General features: G+C 44.8%; 1 protein-coding gene across 1 annotated transcript in view; it reads left to right on the top strand.

Moving 5' to 3' along the window:
- Positions 1–19,599, top strand: part of PTK2 (protein tyrosine kinase 2) — a gene marked incomplete in the record, with an annotated part of 322,618 nt that overhangs the window by 266,010 nt on the left and 37,009 nt on the right. Inside the window, 3 exon segments of the mRNA XM_073632301.1 lie at positions 6,226–6,357; positions 8,966–9,097; positions 18,314–18,376. Of these exon segments, the coding sequence (XP_073488402.1) occupies positions 6,226–6,357; positions 8,966–9,097; positions 18,314–18,376 (327 nt within the window).

Here is a 19,599-nt window from a genome sequence, read left to right as displayed (position 1 = left end):
GATACACACGCGAGACAGATAGTCCGCAGGTTAGGGGGTGCAAATTACTTGCCTTGCCCCGGGTGCTGACAACCCACGCTACGCCACTGACTCCACCTTATCAACATGTTACATGTAACGTGTTGCAAAGAACCAATCCCCCTCCCGGTTCTTCTTTCCCGCAGCTTCTCATACAGCCACGTCATTGATTCACAGAAATCTGTGAATAAATGGACTACAAGTCCTTTCTGCCACTGGGGCAGATGGACTTGTGATTCTCAGTGCAACACTAGTGTGTTGATCACCACACTTGTAGTCCATTAACACTTCCTCCAGCTCTGCAGCTGAAAGCCTGTATGTACCTCTCTATGGCTTGCATCGACCTACGTATAGGCTAGTGTCTGCAAATACTGTATATGTTAGCTGGTTTTGCACTAAGGCTGAGGGCAGTAACATAAAGCAGCAATCATCTTTCAGTGACCTCTGTAGCATATGGTTGGTTGCTGAGAGGTCACACATTTTTCTTTTTCATCATTTAATACCTTTTCTTGGGCAAATAACCCCCCCCCCCCCCCACTGATCCTTTCCACAGCTTTAAAAGAAAATGACACTGCTAATTTAACTTGCTGAAGTCCGTCACCCCTCTCCCTTGCCGGGGCACCTTTTCCGGTTGTGGAGACCGGTGATCTAACACTGAAGTTTGTGCCCTGCGCTGACTGGTCCCCTCTTCATGACATGTTAGTGTTCTGGATACTGAGAGGACCCCACCATCGTACAGCCAATAGGAAGTGTCCACGTCACACAGGCAGCAACACCCAAAGAAAGACCCCCTCCACTCTGCAGAAAAGAGGAGAGAAGTTTGTGCCCTGCGTGACTGGTCCCCTCTTCATGATATGTTAGTGTTCTGGATCCCGAGAGGACCCCACCATCGTACAGCCAATAGGAAGTGTCCACGTCACACAGGCAGCGACACCCAAAGAAAGACCCCCTCCACTCTAAAGAGAAAAGATTCAGGACCTGGAATGCCACATGACTATGGTTTAGGTACCTTTTGGGGTTTGCAGATTAGGATTTTTTTTTTTTTTTTTGTGGCTGCAGACATTATTTGGGGAAGGGTGGGGGGAGATAAGATTTTTTTTTTAGACTTTCCTAAAATGAGTATTTCAGGCAAATCTGTTAGTTTTAGAAAAATTTGGGACAGGTTCGAACCCCTGCCGGTGTCTGTGACCACCTTAACTACAAAGGGGGAGCTAGGTAAAAATTTTAACCAAACACAGAAGGAAATAAATCTAGGCCAAGGCTTTATTGACCCCCCTCCCCACCCAATCTGATACGAATGAGAAATTGTTAGCAGGAATTGGTCTTTAACAATATGACTTTCCAGTTAAAATTGGGGACAATCTGTTGCTGCTTATTCCAGTACTCTGCCGTCACATCAGCTATGATTTCATTAGCACTACAGCAAAAGAATTATCATAACTGTAGCCTTGTGATCTGTAATTTGTTAGTGAATGTTAATCTGCTGTACCAGCATAATCTTTCCGGCGTAATTTATCAGTATACCCACCCATTGCTACATTTGCTGTACAGCCACATGCTTTCTCTGATGTAGATGTATGTATGTCTGATGTAGACTATTGCCCACCAAGGACTCTGTCCAGCCTGGGGTGTCACGCACCGCAACCAAAATCTGCTCCTTGTTGTGGTCCCGATCCATGTTGCCTTGGCTCTTTCTCTGAGAGCCACTGAGCAGGTCATCTTTGGAGTACTCCAGGGCAGAAGAGCATGTTGGTGGAAACTATGATGTGCTGAACACAGCCAGCCTCCGGTTGGCAATTTTCAGCAAGTCTTCATGCAGGCAGATCCAGCATAGCCTGTCTGGGAGGGGGAGGCTGATCGGAGCTGGTCTCCATGAGCTTGGGGTATAATGTGGTTCTGCCAGCTCCCTCTCCTTGTCACGATCAGAGGGTAAGATCCTGTGGGACTGTAGCTCATGGTGGCTAAGGATGAGCTCCGGCGTGTTCGCATGCTGCACGTGCCGAGCCCACCAGGAACTGGGCACTGCACAGCGCTAATCACAAGCAGTGAGACATTTCCCAATGCGCGGCTGCACAGATCGGAAAATGTCTCACTGCTTGTGATTAGCGCAGCGCATTGCCGACTTCCTGGCAGGCTCGGCACGTGCAGCATGCGAACACGCCGGAGCTCATCCTTAATGGTGACCAATCAAAGCAGATCACATGACAGTTGTAAGCAATAGATGGCTTCCTTTCATGCAATCCATTGTATACAATTGTGTTGCTAGCTGTGATTGGTCACAGTGATAGTACAGACAGGGCCAATCACAGCTAATCACAACAAAACGGGCGCAGGCTCTAAGGGGGGAATTCATACCTTGACCACAAACCTTATGGCATCAGGGATTTTCTTCCCCTGCATTGACCAGCCATCAGCTTACCAGCTGTACATTTCAATTGAGGCCTAATTAAAGTAATACAAAAGGATAATTTTTTTTTCTTTTTAAATAACAAACATATCATACTTTCCTCCACTTTGCAGCTCGTTTTGCACAGAGTGGCCACGAACATCCTCTTCTGGGGTCCTTCAGCGGATCCTCCCCGCATCAGATAACCCCCTAGGAGAAGCGCTCTCCCGAGGGGGCTACCTTGCGGGCGAGCTCCTGAGTCCAGCATTCGGCGTCCATAGAGGCCGAATACGGGACTCGGACGCCCCCCCCCCCCCCCCGCCCCCCCCCAGCGCCCGCGTCATTGGATTTGATTGACAGCAGTGGGAGCCAATGACTACTATCAATTGATGACTGCTATCAATCTATCCAATTAAGCCGGGAACCTGTGGAGAGAAGGACGGCGGGGACACGCTGAGGGAAATTCGGGGCTCGGATAAGTAAAACGGGGGGGCTGGGGGGATCGGTGACTGCCAGGTGTTTTTTCACCTTAGAGCCCTTTCACACTGGGGCGGTTTGCAGGCGTTATTGCGCTAAAAATACCGCCTGCAAACCAACCCAAAACAGCCTCTACTGTTTGTTCAGTGTGAAAGCTTGAGGGCTTTCACACTGAAGCGGTGCGCTGGCAGGAGAAGAAAAAAACTCCTGCAAGCCACATCTTTGGAGCGGTGACGGAGCGGTGTATTCTTTTTCGCCCGCCAGCGGGGGTTAAAACCGCACCGCCAGCGGCCGAATACCGCCGCAAAAACGACGGTAAAGCAGCGCTAAAAATAGCGCTGTTTTACCGCCGACGCCCCCACCGCCCCAGTGTGAAAGCAGCCTTAATGCATAGGATGCATTAAGGTGAAAAAACACGAGCCTTTACAACCCCTTTAAGCGTTTTTTTAAGCATCTCTCAATTGAAAACTCTTCCTCACCCGGACCCAGAGTAGTGCCTTTGTTCTGTTTTGTTCTTAATGCTAGAAGCGATAACATGTTGGGCAAAGATATTGAAGTTAAAATGACACCTCCAAATAAAAACCTGAACGTTTGAGAATCTGTAATTCTTTGTTTTTAACTACTGGGATAGAGGGGGGAGTTTTAGGTGTAGGTGTGTGATTCCAGGATTCCAGACCAAAACCTGCCTGGACTTTATAAAGAATTGGGCGACTGTAGAGAAGGACGGGTTCTCACACCACAATAGAATGTGTTTTAATAAAGCTCAGCCTGCAGAACGGCAGGCCTGGACCTGTATGTAACCTGAGGAAGGTGTGTCTTGGTGGGAAAGGTGTGTAATGGAGGGGAGAGGTGTCTGGCAGACATGAAGGCACACATGTACACTGCAGACTAATACTGTGCAGGCATCCGGATAACTTCATACCATACACAGTACAGGAATGTGCAGCTTTGTTATATATATATGTATATATACAATGTGGCCCTGTGTGACGGCCCTCTGGATGTCTCATTACACTTCAACATCACATCAGAGTCATGTTCATACACCTACTGCATGAAAAACTCTGCTACCATCTACCTGAAAGTACATTTTGATACAGTTCCCAGATTGCCTAACGCTTCTTGTAATTTTGATAATTGTATTTTATATACAGATAAGAGTATGCCTCCATTAGTCTTCTGTATGTCACGGTTTAGTCAGCCTAATTAATATATATAGAAAGGTGAAGTAGGAAGGGAAAAGGAAAGTAGTCAGGCTTCATTGTCGTCATGTCATTGGAAGATAACACAAGTCTGACCAGTATTGGATTTTGACAACACTTCCCAAATCCTGAATTTTCTTTAGAAAGAGCAGTATTTCAATAACGGGGCTGTCAAATTTGAATTATTATCTAATAAGGGTGTCAAATCAATGAATGAAGAATATTTATGGGAAATTTAAATCATATTTTATTACAAAAATCTTATAGAACACACAAGTCATCAATGATTCATATACATGTAAGATAGGAAATGAATCATAGAGGTAAGGATATGAACACTCCATACATCTATACATTTACCATTCACTGATCAGAACCAGGGCTGCTGTTAGAAATCACGGGGGGCCCCACACAGCCTACCTGAGAGGGCCCCCCCCCCCAGCCGAAAGTGACTGAGGATATGGATTTATCAGTCACTTTCTCTACAGCCTCAGCTGCAAGGATGAATGAATAGGAAGCGCTCTGAGGCTTCCTGCTCGTTCACAAACTGAAGCATGGTAAACAGTTTACCATGTTTCAATGATGAATGAACACAGAAGTGAGTATCAATCGATCACTGTGTTCGTTCAGGAAAGGAAGGGGAGAGTAAATGACATCCCCTGACAGGGGAAAGGGGCACATGGGGGGGGGCAGACAGCAGATGGAAGGGGCGCATGTGCTAGAACCAATCCCCTTTGCAGTGCAGCTGGAGGGAAAAAGAGGAGGAGAAGCTGGCTGCGCTGCAGTAGGAGTCAGAAGAGGATCAGTGTCTGCAATAAGACCGCACAGCCGGCCCTCCTCAGCAGGTGCCCCCCCCCCCCCCTTTTGAACTGATGGGACCTGGGCCCAGTACAAGAGGGCTGGCTGTACTGCCTTGTCAGCGGCCCTGATCAGAAGAATAGTCTACATATTCCTGAATATATTGTACTCGGTGATAAATTCAAAACCAAAGGTTACAAAACATGTTAAAGTATAAGTTCACTTTAAAAAAATAGTAATATATGCACTTTTTTTGCAGGAAAAAAAGTGCATTAATTTTTTTCTTTTTTTTTTTTTTTTTTGGCGCCTGTAAAGCAGATCACTGGTGCCATGCAGGTCTCCTGCAGATCTGTCCGTGTATCCGTGTTCTGTACATCCCATACGGGCAGGAAGAATCAATGAACTACCACAGCTCCCTGGTAGTTCATTGAGGACTACAAGCCGACAAAGGATGTTGGGGCTTGTAGTTCATTCACACACACAGCTTTGTGAATGAATGACATGGCCGTGTGGGTGGAGCGGTTTTTAAAATGTGACAGTTAGTACAGGGAACTTCTTCCCATACTGCTGTCACAGGAAGAGGAGGGAACAGCGAGTGGCTATAGCATTGGGAACATGTTACATGTTCCCAAAGGTGAACTTATCCTTTAATTGGCAAGGTGAATTCTGATTGACTGTTTATTGGTGATTGAGATGACCTCATTGCTCTTTGCTTTAATAAGTCTTTATGATTCGTAATGCTTTTAAAGGAGAGCTCAAGCCAAATCTTAGGTCCACTGTCAGATTTTTTTAAATTGCAATTTGGCTAGACTTTTCATTTTCCTATTGCCTTCCACTTGCAGAATCCATTGTAGTACGGTAGGTGGGTTGGTCAACTCCCAAAGAGGTGGAGTATATGACAAGGCAGCGTCGACCCCATGCTGCTCCACCAATTTATTTTATTTTTATTTTTTTGTAAGCGGACAATGGGATCTCAAAGTGGGTTAATAGATAAAAGGAAGGAGTTATCAGTTAATTTTTGTGTTTAAAGTGTGCACCCCATTCCAGAATGTGCTGAGCAGCCCCCCCCCACCCCTGGGAATGACCAAAACACATACAGCGTATCTCCCCTTCTGGCACCACATCTCCAGCAAGTTTCAGGATTGGAAGGGCAAATGCGGTGCAGTAGAGAAGGAGTGCGGTAGCACTGGGTGAGGATTTTGTAGCCCGATTTCTGAAACCTTTTGCAGACGGATGACTTAAAAGACAGAGTTAAGATTTTTTTTTTTTTACGATCTGGTAGCTGTATTCTGAATAATGCTCCTGGTGTTAGATAATCATAAGGAAAATTATTTTTCACTCTAGGTGACTGGTTACTCCGTCTCCCATGGAATCCCCTCTATGCCCGGCAATATATACCCTGGCCAAGCTGCTGTACTAGACCACCTGGACTCCTGGAACCATCGGACCCAGGAAATGTGGCAAGCCAATATGGAGGTAAGTGACATCATGCAGACTCATGGCAAACTTAACTATAGATATTGGGTGAATAATATTTAGCGATGCTAGCAAATGGCACCAAACACCTCCATCCAACCAATGTTCAGGGAAATAAGGATGAACCACATTTTGTTATTTTACCCCAAGGCACCAGAGGAGTCTGGATACACGCCAACCTCCTCCTTGTGTTTGTCATACACCTGCACATTCAGGTGTCCTGAGCATGCCTGCATATGCCAGGATCTGCATAACACCCACAAGGATTGGGAGTAAATCCATCCAGAAAGCTGTAAATGATACTTGGGTGAAAGAGGGGCACTGATATGTCAGGTGATCACTAACGAGCTGGAGCGCTGTGTTCAGCTCCAGGACGCATTGCTACCACTGTTGGGTTTTTTTTGTTGTTTTTTTTTTTTTTTTGTAATAGCCTGTCCACGTAAAAGTTTAGACTTTAATACAGCTTCCCAAAGGTGCACAATTAAATGCTTCCACAGATGCCTGTACCTTCTAATGTGTAGCTGTGCAAAGAACGGTTAAATAAGGCAAGTGGAGATCTACACCCTGGTGCAGGAATGCCAGATACTTAGATGTGCAGTGGGTGGTTCTTAATGAGAAAGATTTTTATCTGAGCTCAAAATGAAAGGATAAGCACACTTAGAATGCATATCCTTTAACTAGTTCTGTCCCAAAACACTGACAAAAAAAAAAAAAACGATGACAACTACTAACTTTCCAATTTGTTTCTGTGTGCTGGTCTCAACGCAGACCTGTAGCCTTCCCAGTCTGTTTTCTTTGATATAGAGAACGCCTTTTAAGATGTTCTTCAAAGATATGAACAGTGTAGAGCCCCTCTCCGCACAGCGGAGATCAGTTTTGCTCAGTGCAGAGCTCCCCTCCTGTTTCTGCATAGTACCTTATAGTGGCAGTGGGGATCCCCTTCCTCCAGTGCAGAGCCCCTCTTCACATGATGCCCTCTAGTGGAGAGGAGGGAGGGTCTGCTTTTCCTAGTAAAGAACCCTTCACCTGTCTCTACACAATAGCCCCCTCTAGTGGAGGTGGGGATCATCTTTCCCAGAGCAGACTCCCCCTTCTGTCTCTAGTGTGGTGCCCTTTAGAGGCAGTAGAGATCCACTTTCTCCAGTGTGGTGCCCTTTAGAGGCAGTAGAGATCAGCTTTCTCCAATGCGGTGCCCTTTAAAGGCAGTGGAGATCAGCTTTCTCCAGTGTGGTGCCCTTTAGAGGCAGTGGAAATCAGCTGTCTCCAGTGTGGTGCCCTTTAGAGGCAGTAGAGATCAGCTTTCTCCAATGCGGTGCCCTTTAAAGGCAGTAGAGATCAGCTTTTTCCAGTGTGGTGCCCTTTAGAGGCAGTAGAGATCTGCTTTCTCCAGTGCGGTGCCCCTTTAGAGGCAATAGAGATCTGCTTTCTCCAGTGTGGTGCCCCTTTAGAGGCAATAGAGATCTGCTTTCTCCAGTGTGGTGCCCCTTTAGAGGCAATAGAGATCTGCTTTCTCCAGTGTGGTGCCCTTTAGAGGCAGTAGAGATCAGCTTTCTCCAGTGCGGTGCCCTTTAGCAGTAGAGATCAGCTTTCTCCAGTGCGGTGCCCTTTAGCAGTAGAGATCAGCTTTCTCCAGTGTGGTGCCCTTTAGAGGCAGTAGAGATCGGCTTTCTCCAGTGTCAGTTATCAATTTAAAGTGGTTGTTAACCCTGGTATATACCCAATGAAGTGACTGGCCTCAGGTGATACACAGAGATGAAACGAATCTTCCTTCCTAAGTTGTACCTGTTTATTTGCATTCTTCTCTTCTCTACAGCCGTTCAAAGTGCAAAACGTATGCAGCTTGTCTGAGCTTTCAGAAAGCAGGGGGCGGGGGAGCTGAAATTATTCTCTTCAGAGCTCAGTGAGCTGTTTGGAGGGTAAGGACACCCCTTCACACAGAAAGAGCGTAGGTTGTCAATCACAGGTTGTATGCTAGAGGCCCCTCCCCGTCACCTTTTTTTTTTTTTTTTTTTTTAATCTCTCGCTGTCAGAAAACCTGTCAGAAGTGATTGATGCTGAGGAAGGAAGCAGCAGACAGAAATGACACTTGGTGCTCTGGATTGAGACAAGTACACATTATAGAGGGATATGCTTTGTTCATATTTTATGTCTGAGGTTTACAACCACTTTAAAGTACACCTGTCATCAGGGAAATCTGGTGTCCACCATCGCCAACCTTGCCTTCTGAAAATGGCAGAAGCCAGGCTCCCGCACTGATCTAGCAGCTTCCATACTTTGAGTCGATAACCCGGGAAACTAATACAGAGATCGGGAACGCTTTTCGGTTTTTTTCTTTTGCTTGTCCCAGGTCTGTAATCCAGATGCATTGCAGTCAAAACAACAGCCAGACAGCTTCCATTTACAGAAGGAGCTTATCAATGGCAGCCTTTTCGTCTTCTTTTTTGATAGGTGTGCTTTGATCACACACACACACGTGTTTGAAATAGTATGTTTTTTGGAACATCCTGAATATCTTATATTGTTTAGTTCATAAAATCCCCAGATTGCGTCTGCGGTCATTTTTTTTTTTTTTATGGAGGCTGATCTGTTTTCTCCTCCTTGTCTGCAGGATTCCAGTCCCATGGACATGAGATGTTTAGGCCAAGTTCTTCCGACTCATCTAATGGAGGAGAGATTAATACGACAGCAGCAGGAGATGGAGGAGGACCAGCGCTGGCTGGAGAAAGAGGAGAGATTTCTGGTAATCCTATATTTTTTAATAAAAAAAAAAATAAACCACGCTAAGCACTTTTTATATCCTAGGCAGCCATGCAACTTATAAATATGTAAAGTGAGAGAGTGCGTTAAATACGCTAAAAAATCAGTGATAAAAATTAATCCGTAAATAAATAATGCATGTATACACAGATGGTGATAATTATTTGAGATCGCTTATGTTACTACTAAACCAATATGCGGTTGATGGTATCTCATAAAACATATATATAATAGTTCCCAATGAGTATAAACATCAAGTCCATATATTGTCTTTTGGATAAAAACAGCTGGCGTTCACTGGGATTGACTTTCTCCCTTAATGAATAGAGTTCAGCCTACATTCCAATTGCACCTTAAAATGTCTCACTGCGTTTTTGGTGATCCACTGGTATTTTGGCCCCAATGATTCAATTTTCGTTCATGCAAACAAATATAAAGAGACTTTCATTGCGCAGTGAACTTTTCAACCAAAGCATCATGGCAACACAAACCAGATGCACTCACTGTATAGGTATCACATTAGAGCGCATAGAGCAGTCAGCCGCCCACCGCAATCTCCTCCTCGCTCTGATCTGCGAGTGTGAATCAAAGCAATGCAAAGCACTACGGATGACGTCACTTGGCTCCTCCCGACGCGTTGCGTCACATGTCACGTGACTTTATCAAGGGTCATGCAACTTAATTGCAACATTTGTAGTCAGGGGCGGACTGACCATTGAGCCACTCGGGCACTGCCCGAGGGCCCTGGGCCACTAGGGGGCCCCATCAGGGTTGCCAGCTTCAGTAAAACCAGGGACAGTATGTAAAAATCTGTGTTTTTTTTTTTTTTTTTTTTTTTTTTACATCTGGCTCTGAAATGTCCCTTACCGACATCCCTTTGGTCTAAAAATCCTGAGATTATAGCTGCCCCACCTCTCCAATACCTTCTCAGCCAATAGAAACATGTCTGTGTATACTGTGTGATTGTATACTGTGTGATTGTATACTGTGTGATTGTATACTGTGTGATTGTATACTGTGTGTGTGTATACTGTGTGGCCCCATAATCTCTGATTGCCTGGGGGCCCCATAATCTCCTATTGCCCGGGGGCCCCATGAGTTGTCAGTCCGCCCCTGTTTGTAGTAAACCTGCACTGCTTTCTATGAAAACAGTCTTTAAGTATATAGAGTTCCTATGTCGTCCACATGTGTAAGGATTTAAAAAACTGTTCCTGGAATGGTCCATTACCTAGTGTTTAAAGACACACAGTTCCTTGGGTTTTCCCTAATGGGTGGTGTGTTTTTTTTTTTTTTTTCTTTTTTTTAATCGTGGTAAAAACCTGCTGACAATGGTTTGCGCTGTAAGATGCCTTCCTTCTCTGCTCCCAAAGTGATTGCTGCTTGTGAAATGTGTCCTTGAAGTAAGAGGAAATCTGCAAAGCTTTAAACTGTCGGCTTGTTCTGGTAACCGCTATAAAATTGATTCCTCAGTGAACAGTGGTTACCAGGACAAACAGAGGGTGAATTTACTCAGCAGGGATACATACAGCATCCATATCCAAAAATAAAACTGAAGCATTAATTTAGTTTTATTATGCCTTTCCTGCTTCCTCCCTTTCATCAACATGCTAAATACATACCTCATTTTATACCAAGTGACGTATTCACTGGGCCAGCTTTTAATGCACGTTGTGAGAAGCTCACAGTGTGCAGTGAAATCTGATTAAAGCGGAGTTCCACCCAAAAGTGGAACTTCCGCTCATTTGTCTCCTCTCTCCCTCCAGTGCCACAATTGGCACCTTTCGGGGGGAAGGGGGGGACAGGATACCTGTCTTTGACAGGTATCCTGTTCCCACTTCCGGGGGTCCGGGCCGCGGCCCGTGACATGACCCCGGGGCTCCCTCCTCCTCTCCCTGTCGCCGAGCCAGTAGGAGAGAGGAGCGGGGCCTCGCGCATGCGCAGTAGGGTTCCCTGGCGTGAAGCCGTAAGGCTACACTGCCGGATTCCCTTACCCGCAATGGCGGAAACACCCGACAGCTGATGTAAACATCAGCTGCGGTGCCGACATCACTGGACTCCAGGACAGGTAAGTGTCCGATTACTAAAAGCCAGCAGCTGCAGTATGTGTAGCTGCTGGCTTTTAATTTTATTTTTTGGGGGCGGAACACCGCTTTAAATTTTTTCAGCCCAGGAGGTGAGCCGGTACAACTGTGCAAGACTGATGGGAAGGCTGGAAGTCAGATTTCAAGTTTAAAGTTCTGCTTTAAGTACCCCTCACTCAAAGTCCCAAACTGCCCCCTCCTTCACAATAAGTACCCCTGATCTGCCATATTTGGCATATCATTTGGTTGGGGAGGGGGAAGCGGGTACTTCGTTTCTGACAGGTACCCGCTCCCACTTCTCTTGGTTCGCCTAGGAGATCTGAGTGGAAGTTCCCCTCCTCCTCCTCGCAGTCTTCCGGGACACATCACAGGTCCCAGAAGACTGCAGGACCATTCACATAGTGCAGCACGGCTCGTGGCATGTGCAGTGGGCAGCTAGCTGTGGAGCCGAAAGCAGTATGGCCGGCTACCTACAGTTAGGATGCCGGCACCTGTACCCGAAGCCGATTGAAGAATCGGTTTGGGCGAGGACAGCGCTGGAACCCTGGACAGGTGAGTGTCCTTATTTATTAAAAGGTCAGCAGCTACAGGATTTGTAGCTGCTGACTTTGAATTTTTTTTATTATCCAGAGTGGACAACCGCTTTAGGAAAATGTGAATCTTTCTCTCCCTTACACACACTTTAGGTTTAAAAAAAAAAAAAAAAAGAGTTGATGTAGAAAAAATTCGTTGAAGGGTCGCCTCGTATTTTTTTCTGAGCCATTGGTTGTCGGGGGTCGCATGACCCTAGAGGACAGGGACTGTGTTTTGTCTACAATAAAACCAGATCTGGCAACCTTGTAGCATATTTTCAGTTCAGTAAACATCCTTTTGTTATGACACATTTAAAAGGTTGTGCGACAAACTCCTGTCTGTAGTCATCTGTGTTTCTTCATTATTTTTTAATTTTTTTTTAAATTATCGTTTTTCTGTAATCGCTTGCCGACTGGCTCACGCCGATATACGTCAGCAGAAGGGCACGTACAGGCAGATTAACGTACCTGTACGTTGCCCTTTAAGAAGCGGTTTGCGGGCGCTCGCGCCGCGACCTCCGTGATTGTGATCGTGGGTCCCGTGGACTCTATATCTGTGGGGATACCCGCGATCGTCTCACGGAGAGGAAGAACGGTGAAATGCTGATGTGAACAAGCATTTCCCCGTTTTGCCTAGTGACAGGACACTGATCACAGCTCCCTGTAATCGGGAGCGGTGATCAGTGTCGTGTCACACACAGCCCCCCCCCCCACAGTTAGAATGACTCCCTAGGACACACTTAACCCCTTCACTGCCCTCTAGTGGTTAACCCCTTCACTGCCAGTCACATTTACACAGTAATCAATGCATTTTTAATTGCACTGATCGCTGTATAGATGTGAATGGTCCCAAATCCGCGCCAAAAGTGTCCGATCTGTCCGCCATAATGTCGCAGTCACGATAAAAATCGCTGATCGCCACCATTACTAGTAAAAAAAATATATTAATAAAAATGCCATAAAACTATCCCCTATATTGTAGACGCTATAACTTTTGCGCAAACCAATCAATAAACGCTTATTGTGATTTTTCTTTTTACCAAAAATATGTATCAGGATAAACTGATGAAAAAAATGTTTTTTGTATATTTTTTGGGGGGGGATATTTATTATAGCAAAAAGTAAAAAATATTGTGTTTTTTTCAAAATTGTCGCTATTTTTTTGTTTATAGCGCAAAAAATAAAAACCACAGAGGTGATCAAATACCACCAAAAGAAAGCTCTATTTGTGGGGAAAAAAGAACGTCAATTTTGTTTGGGAGCCACGTCACACGCGACCGCGCAATTGTCAGTTAAAGTGACGCAGTGCCAAATCGCAAAAACGTGCTCTGGTCTTTGGGCAGCCAAATGGTCCGGGGCTTAAATGGTTAACACATTGGTAACGCTAAAGGGGGCACCACAGTCATTTTAGTATGAAACGTATGCATAAACTGCTTATGGAATCTAATTATTCGCATTTAACATGCATTTCAAATCCAGCAACAACAAAAATAGATTCTCTTATAAAAAATACTTACAGTGCTTCCTGTAGCCAGACCTCTTGTGACAACAATAGACTTTCTGCAGTCTGTAATGACCTAAAACATCCACAGTGCTGTCTGTTGTCAGAAATTGTGTAGAAACTGAAGATTTTCTGCCGTCTGTAATAGCAGAAAACATAAAGGGAGCAAAGGACCCCTCTAGGAGTATCCATAGGTCCACAGTTGTAATTGCATGAATGTACAGCGCTCACCTGGTAATGTGGATGGGAAAACACAGAATGTGTAACACCAAAATCAAAGTAGAATTCTTTTTTTTTTTTTTTTTTTGGATAGAGTAAAGCTTAGTATACACTACTACTAGTTTTTGTTGAATGAAAAAAAACTGACAGCAGAGCCGCTGTACTAACAATCCGATGTTAGTACAGCGATCTCACCTGCTGTTCTGTTGTGTTCTGACAGGGGGACAGCCCCACCCCCCCCACCAGAACACTCCGATCAGTGCTCTCCGCCATTGACTGAGAGTGCTGATCAAGAGCCGGGTTGCTGCTGGTTTTCCCAGCATGCTCACTTGAGAGAAGCCGGCCGAACCGCCTGCCATACACACAGGGCCAAATGGCGGCCGTTTTATATTGAGCCAGCCAATGTCGTCCGACATTCGGCCCGTATGTACTAGGCTTAAGGGAGGGTTATAAATTATAACCTCCTTCTTTTTTTTTTCCTCTCTTTTTTTTCACCACTTGCGTTTCATCTTGGAGGTTTCCCTTCACATCCTGTGTCTTTGCCACAACAGGAAGCGATAGGAAATCTCTGGTTATCACTAGAACTGGTGTGCCTGTTGGAAGATTTCCCCTCCATTCCTGTTCTGGTGACAACTCAAAATTTGGAATGTTGCGGCGAGTAGTCACCAGAGCAAATGACTGACAGGCGTCCTAATCCCTCTCCACTCCAAAACTAAAATGAAAAAATTTCCCTGAAAGAAGTAAAGTAACACTTCAGTAAGTTTGTAGTCTATAATGACATGGAACCCCACAATGCTCCCGGTTGCCAGAAATCATGCGAAAAATATTGACTCTCAGTCTTTAAAGGCCAAGTTCACCATTTGCACACCATGTTACATGTTGCACCCGTATTTAGATATGTAATGCCCCACCCTCACAGAGCCCCCCCCTCATGTGGCAGCATGCAGCCGTTCTTCTTTTATAGGTCAGGAATTTCAGGAATGGCATTTTAATAATAATAATATTATTATTATACAGAATTTATATTGCGCCACCAGTTTGCACAGCTATACAATATTAAGGGCTACAGTGCTGTTAAACTATAATTCAATCCAAGTGGGTTAGGAACGCTTGTGGGGGCTTACAATCTAAAAAGGAGGGGGGCAAGGCATAACAAAGTTGATGGAGAAAGTACAATTTAATTTGATAGGGGAAGGTGGGATGGACTTCCCTGAAGAGATGGCAAGAAAGGATTGCAACCAATAGGTTGAGTTAGCCCAGTGGTTGTCAACTCCACTAACAGGCCAGGTTTTATGTATTACCTTGGGGAGATGCAGACTAGAATACTGCAATCACTGAGAAGCATATGATATCACCTGTGATGTATTTCAGTTATCTTGGAAACCTGGCCTGTTAGTGGGTCCTGAGGACAGGAGTTGAGAACCACTGAATTAGCCTTTAAGCATAATATATGTTGCATTCTATGCATGAAGGGTAAAAAAAACCTTCTCTGTGCAGCTCCCAGCACCCCCTGATACTTATGTGAGCCCCATCCAATTCAGCGATGTGCACAAGAGCTTCGGCTCTCGAGAGACTCTCCCTCCTCATTGGCTGAGACAGCAATCGGAACCATTGGCTCCCGCTGCTGTTAATCACAGCCAGTGAGCCAATGAGAAGAGAAAGGGGGCAGGGCCGAGCAGCGGCTTGGGAGCAAGCCTGCTTGGGTGCCCCCATAGCAAGCTGTTTGCTCTGGGGACACTTGGCTGGAGGGAGGGGTCAGGAGCACTGGCGGGGGACCTGGGAAGAGGAAGATCGTGGCTGCTCTGTGCAAAACCATTGTAAGTATCACGTTTGTTATTTAAAAAAAAAAACTTACCTCTAATATCACTTTAATGCTGACCTGCTCTGTTAATCCGTGTGTGAGCTTTTAATGACAGGTCCCCTTGAAATTTCAGACTGTGTTGTATCTAACATAGAAAAATGGGTGGCCTCAGAAAATAATATTTAGTGAATATAAAATATAGAAGCATTTGTACCATCATCCGAGACTAAATGGAATAGAGGTTTGGGAGTCTGGACCCTGATCAGAACTCACCAGAGGCAAGGGAGCAGGCGAACTATCTCGTGTAGGAAAAATACAAATATAAGTATATAAACAGTATATAAACTAAATAAAGTATATAAACAGTTGTAAAAATTTACAAAAAAATTATCAATACAAGATGCATAGCAATAGAATTAAAAACACAGGTGACTTGTTCATACATGGTACTTCGACTAGTTTTACGGGTCTAACCGCTTCATCAGGAAATACATCTGCAAGTCGACACAAAGTCAATGACAATACAGTCGAAGGTATATGGAAAAAGTTTATATGGATGGTACAATACTATTGTATCACCCATATAAACTTTTTCATACCTCAACTTTTTAGACCCACGGAACTAGTCGAAGTACTATGTATGAACAAGTCAACTGTGTTTTTAATTCTATTGCTATACATCTTGTATTATTAAATTGTTTGTAAATTTTCACAACAGTTTATATACTCTATTTGTATTTTTCCTACACTGTACCGAGATAGTCCGCCTGCTCCCTTGCCTCTGGTGAGTTCTGGTTGGGGTCCAGACATAGTTACATAGTAAGTGAGGTTGAAAAAAGACACGAAGTCCAACCTATGTGTGTGATTATATGTCAGTATTACATTGTATATCCCTGTATGTTGCGGTCGTTCAGGTGATTATCTAATAGTTTTTTGAAACTATCAATGCCCCCCGCTGAGACCACTGACTGTGGAAGGGAATTCCACATCCTTGCCACTCTTACAGTAAAGAACCCTCTACGTAGTTTAAAGTGGATGTGAACCCAATGTCATCCTTTCTAAACTACTGCCATAGGGGTTATCTATAAGGATATACATGCCTCCTGCATGTATCTTTACCTGTCAAATGTCTCCCCTCTGTCTGTTATGAGACCCGAAAAACTGCAGATTCTGTGGGCGGGTCTGTTGTCTGGAGCTCGGTGGGTGGAGTCGTGATGTCAGTAGACTCCCCGCCCACCTCTACACTCCCCTTGTCAACATGCATTTTCTCCTGTGTATTTCTTACACTGAACTTCTGCTATGATCTCTAACATCCAGTGAAAAGACCGGAAAGTAACCACATGACTTCAGCATGCCAAATCATGCTGAGGTGTGAAACAGCCAATCCTTGCAGAGCTGCTGAAGAAAGGAGTGGGGGAGGGAATTAAAAAATAATGCATGTCTTCGGTTAGTCCACGAGATATGTAAATCACCTGTCACTCACAGCAAGGGGGAGGATTTGACAAAGTTTTTCTCTGTTTGTAAAGTTTTATCCCACTGAACAATAAAAGAGGATTGCTCAGAGATGGATTAACTCTTTGTGGCAAGACTGGGCTCAAATGATAGGAAATCTTATACTCTACATTATGACATAAAAAAAAAAAAAATTTCGGGTTTACATCCACTTTAAGGTTAAACCTCTTTTCTTCTAATTTTAATGAGTGGCCACGAGTCTTGTTAAACTCCCTTCCAACAAAAAGTTTCATTCTTATTGTGGGGTCACCAGTACGGTATTTGTAAATTGAAATCATATCCCCTCTCAAGCGTCTCTTCTCCAGAGAGAATAAGTTCAGTGCTCGCAACCTTTCCTCATAACTAAGATCCTCCAGACCCTTTATTAGCTTTGTTGCCCTTCTTTGTATTCGCTCCATTTCCAGTACATCCTTCCTGAGGACTGGTGCCCAGAACTGGACAGCATACTCCAGGTGCGGCCGGACCAGAGTCTTGTAGAGCGGGAGAATTATCGTTTTATCTCTGGAGTTGATCCCCTTTTTAATGCCAATGTTCTGTTTGCTTTGTTAGCAGCAGCTTGGCATTGCATGTCATTGCTGAGCCTATCATCTACTAGGACCCCCAGGTCCTTTTCCATCCTAGATTCCCCCAGAGGTTCTCCCCCCAGTGTATAGATTGCAAACATATTTTTGCCACCCAAATGCATTATTTTACATTTTTCCACCTTAAACCTCATTTGCCATGTAGTCGCCCACCCCATTAATTTGTTCAGATCTTCTTGCAAGGTTTCCACATCCTGCAGAGAAATTGTTGCCCTGCTTAGCTTAGTATCGTAATGAATCACCTGACATCTAAATTCCTGTAAACAACCCAAGCAGGACAGCACTGTTTTCCTCCTTTTTATACGTAAAGCTCTCCCCGATTGGCTGTTTCACTACAAATCTCAGACAGAAGCTTTTAAACTATCTTTTGTGCTCCTCTAGCCGAGGACATAATTTATGATCTGTGCACGTAGTCATCGCTCTCTGTCCTCCAGTTCTTCCTGTGCAATAAAGAGAAGAGAGAGGAGCAGAAGAAAAAAAAAAAAAAAAAAAAAAAACCTTGCTTGTGCAATGCTAAAAAGATTCAGTAATTGGCCCCACTTCCACTCTGGTGGCTGCAGCCAAGCCGCGCACACAAGAGCTTTCCTCTCGCAGGAAACTGGAATTAATGCATCGCCTCGTCTCCTGTTTACTCTCAAGACGCTTCCCGGGAATCTGTGCAGAGAAATCTTAACAGCATGCAAGTGTTCAAGTGCTGCGTGGGCCGGATGGTAGGATATTGGGATTTTGTGGTCTTATTTTCAGAGGTTGGATCTGCCCTCGGCGCTGAGTTCTCTACCTTCTTGCTTAACGGTTTCAGACTTGCAGGAGGGAGGATTGTGCAAACCATCGCTCGGCTTTTTTTTTTTTCTTTCCCCCTGAGAAGGTTTGGAAGTTGTTCCTCGTATGTTTCCCTGCTAGTAACACATCTATTTCTTTCTACTTGTTTCCAGAAGCCCGATGTTCGGCTCTCCCGGGGCAGCATTGAGCATGTGGATGGAAGCGTACAGTGTCCGGTAAGCTTCCTTCTCTAGACTTTTAGGAAAACCTGTTTTTGGAAGTCTTGATTTTTTTCTGGGGGAACAGCTGTTTGCTGTCTGACACCACCGGGGAGGGAGATGGTTCAAATACCTTTCCGTAAAGAAGCCTCCAGGCTAGAGAGTCAGAAGCAGCAGAGTGAATGGAAGGTTACCCCTACAATGGTGGTTTGTTACCTCTCCATGGAATAACTTTCAGGGTTTTCACTGGTTTGCACCCATTGGCATTTTACCTTGCAAGCCGCACACATGAACAGCCACTAAGATATAACTTACAGCTGTCTGATAAGAGACACACTGGGGGTTATTTACTAAAGGCAAATCCACTTTGCACGGCAAGTGCACTTGGAAGTGCAGTCGCTGTAGATCTGAGGGGAAGATCTGAAATGAGGGGAAGCTCTGCTGTTTTTATCTTCTAATCATGTACAAGCAAAAATGCTGTTTTTTATTTTCCTTGCATGTCCCCCTCAGATCTACAGCGACCACACTTCCAAGTGCACTTGTAGTGCAAAGTGTATATGCCTTTAGTAAATCAACCCCACTGTCACCTAATATACAGCCTACCTATACAACACTGCTTCCTTCTCCACTCTGGCAAGGCATGCACTGTCACCTGATATACAGCCTACTAATCCAGCACTACTTCCTTCTGTACTAACTGACTAGAAACACACTGTCCGCTTACTGATACTGATCTAGCACTGCTTTCTCCTCCACTGTCTGATAAGGGACACACTGTCACTTGATAGCCTACTCATCCAGCACTGCTTCCTCCTCCATGGTCTGATAAGGGACTCACTGTCACCTGATGGCCTACTCATCCAGCACTGCTTCCTCCCCCACGGTCTGATAAGGGTCACACTGTCACCTGATGGCCTACTCATCCAGCACTGCTTCCTCCTCCACGGTCTGACAAGGAACACACTGTAAGCTTATATACAGCTTACTTATCCATCACTGCTTCCTTCCTTCTCTACTCTCTGGCAAGAAACACAATGGGGGAGATTTACTAAAACTGGTGCACACAGAGTCTGGTGCACCTGTGCATAGTAACCTATCGGCTTCCAGGTTTTATTATAAAAGCTCTCCCTACACATTGATCTATACAAACCATATGACCTGTGCCAACAAATTGGTCACATAGCAAGCACTATGGATATCCCCATTTTACAACCGAAGGTAACATTTTTGGGATTCCCATT

The sequence above is a fragment of the Aquarana catesbeiana genome, linkage group LG05, assembly GCF_042186555.1.
Source record: "Aquarana catesbeiana isolate 2022-GZ linkage group LG05, ASM4218655v1, whole genome shotgun sequence".
Taxonomy (NCBI): domain Eukaryota; kingdom Metazoa; phylum Chordata; class Amphibia; order Anura; family Ranidae; genus Aquarana; species Aquarana catesbeiana.
Note: the sequence above shows the minus strand (reverse complement) of the source record. Positions and strands in the feature narration are given on the sequence as shown.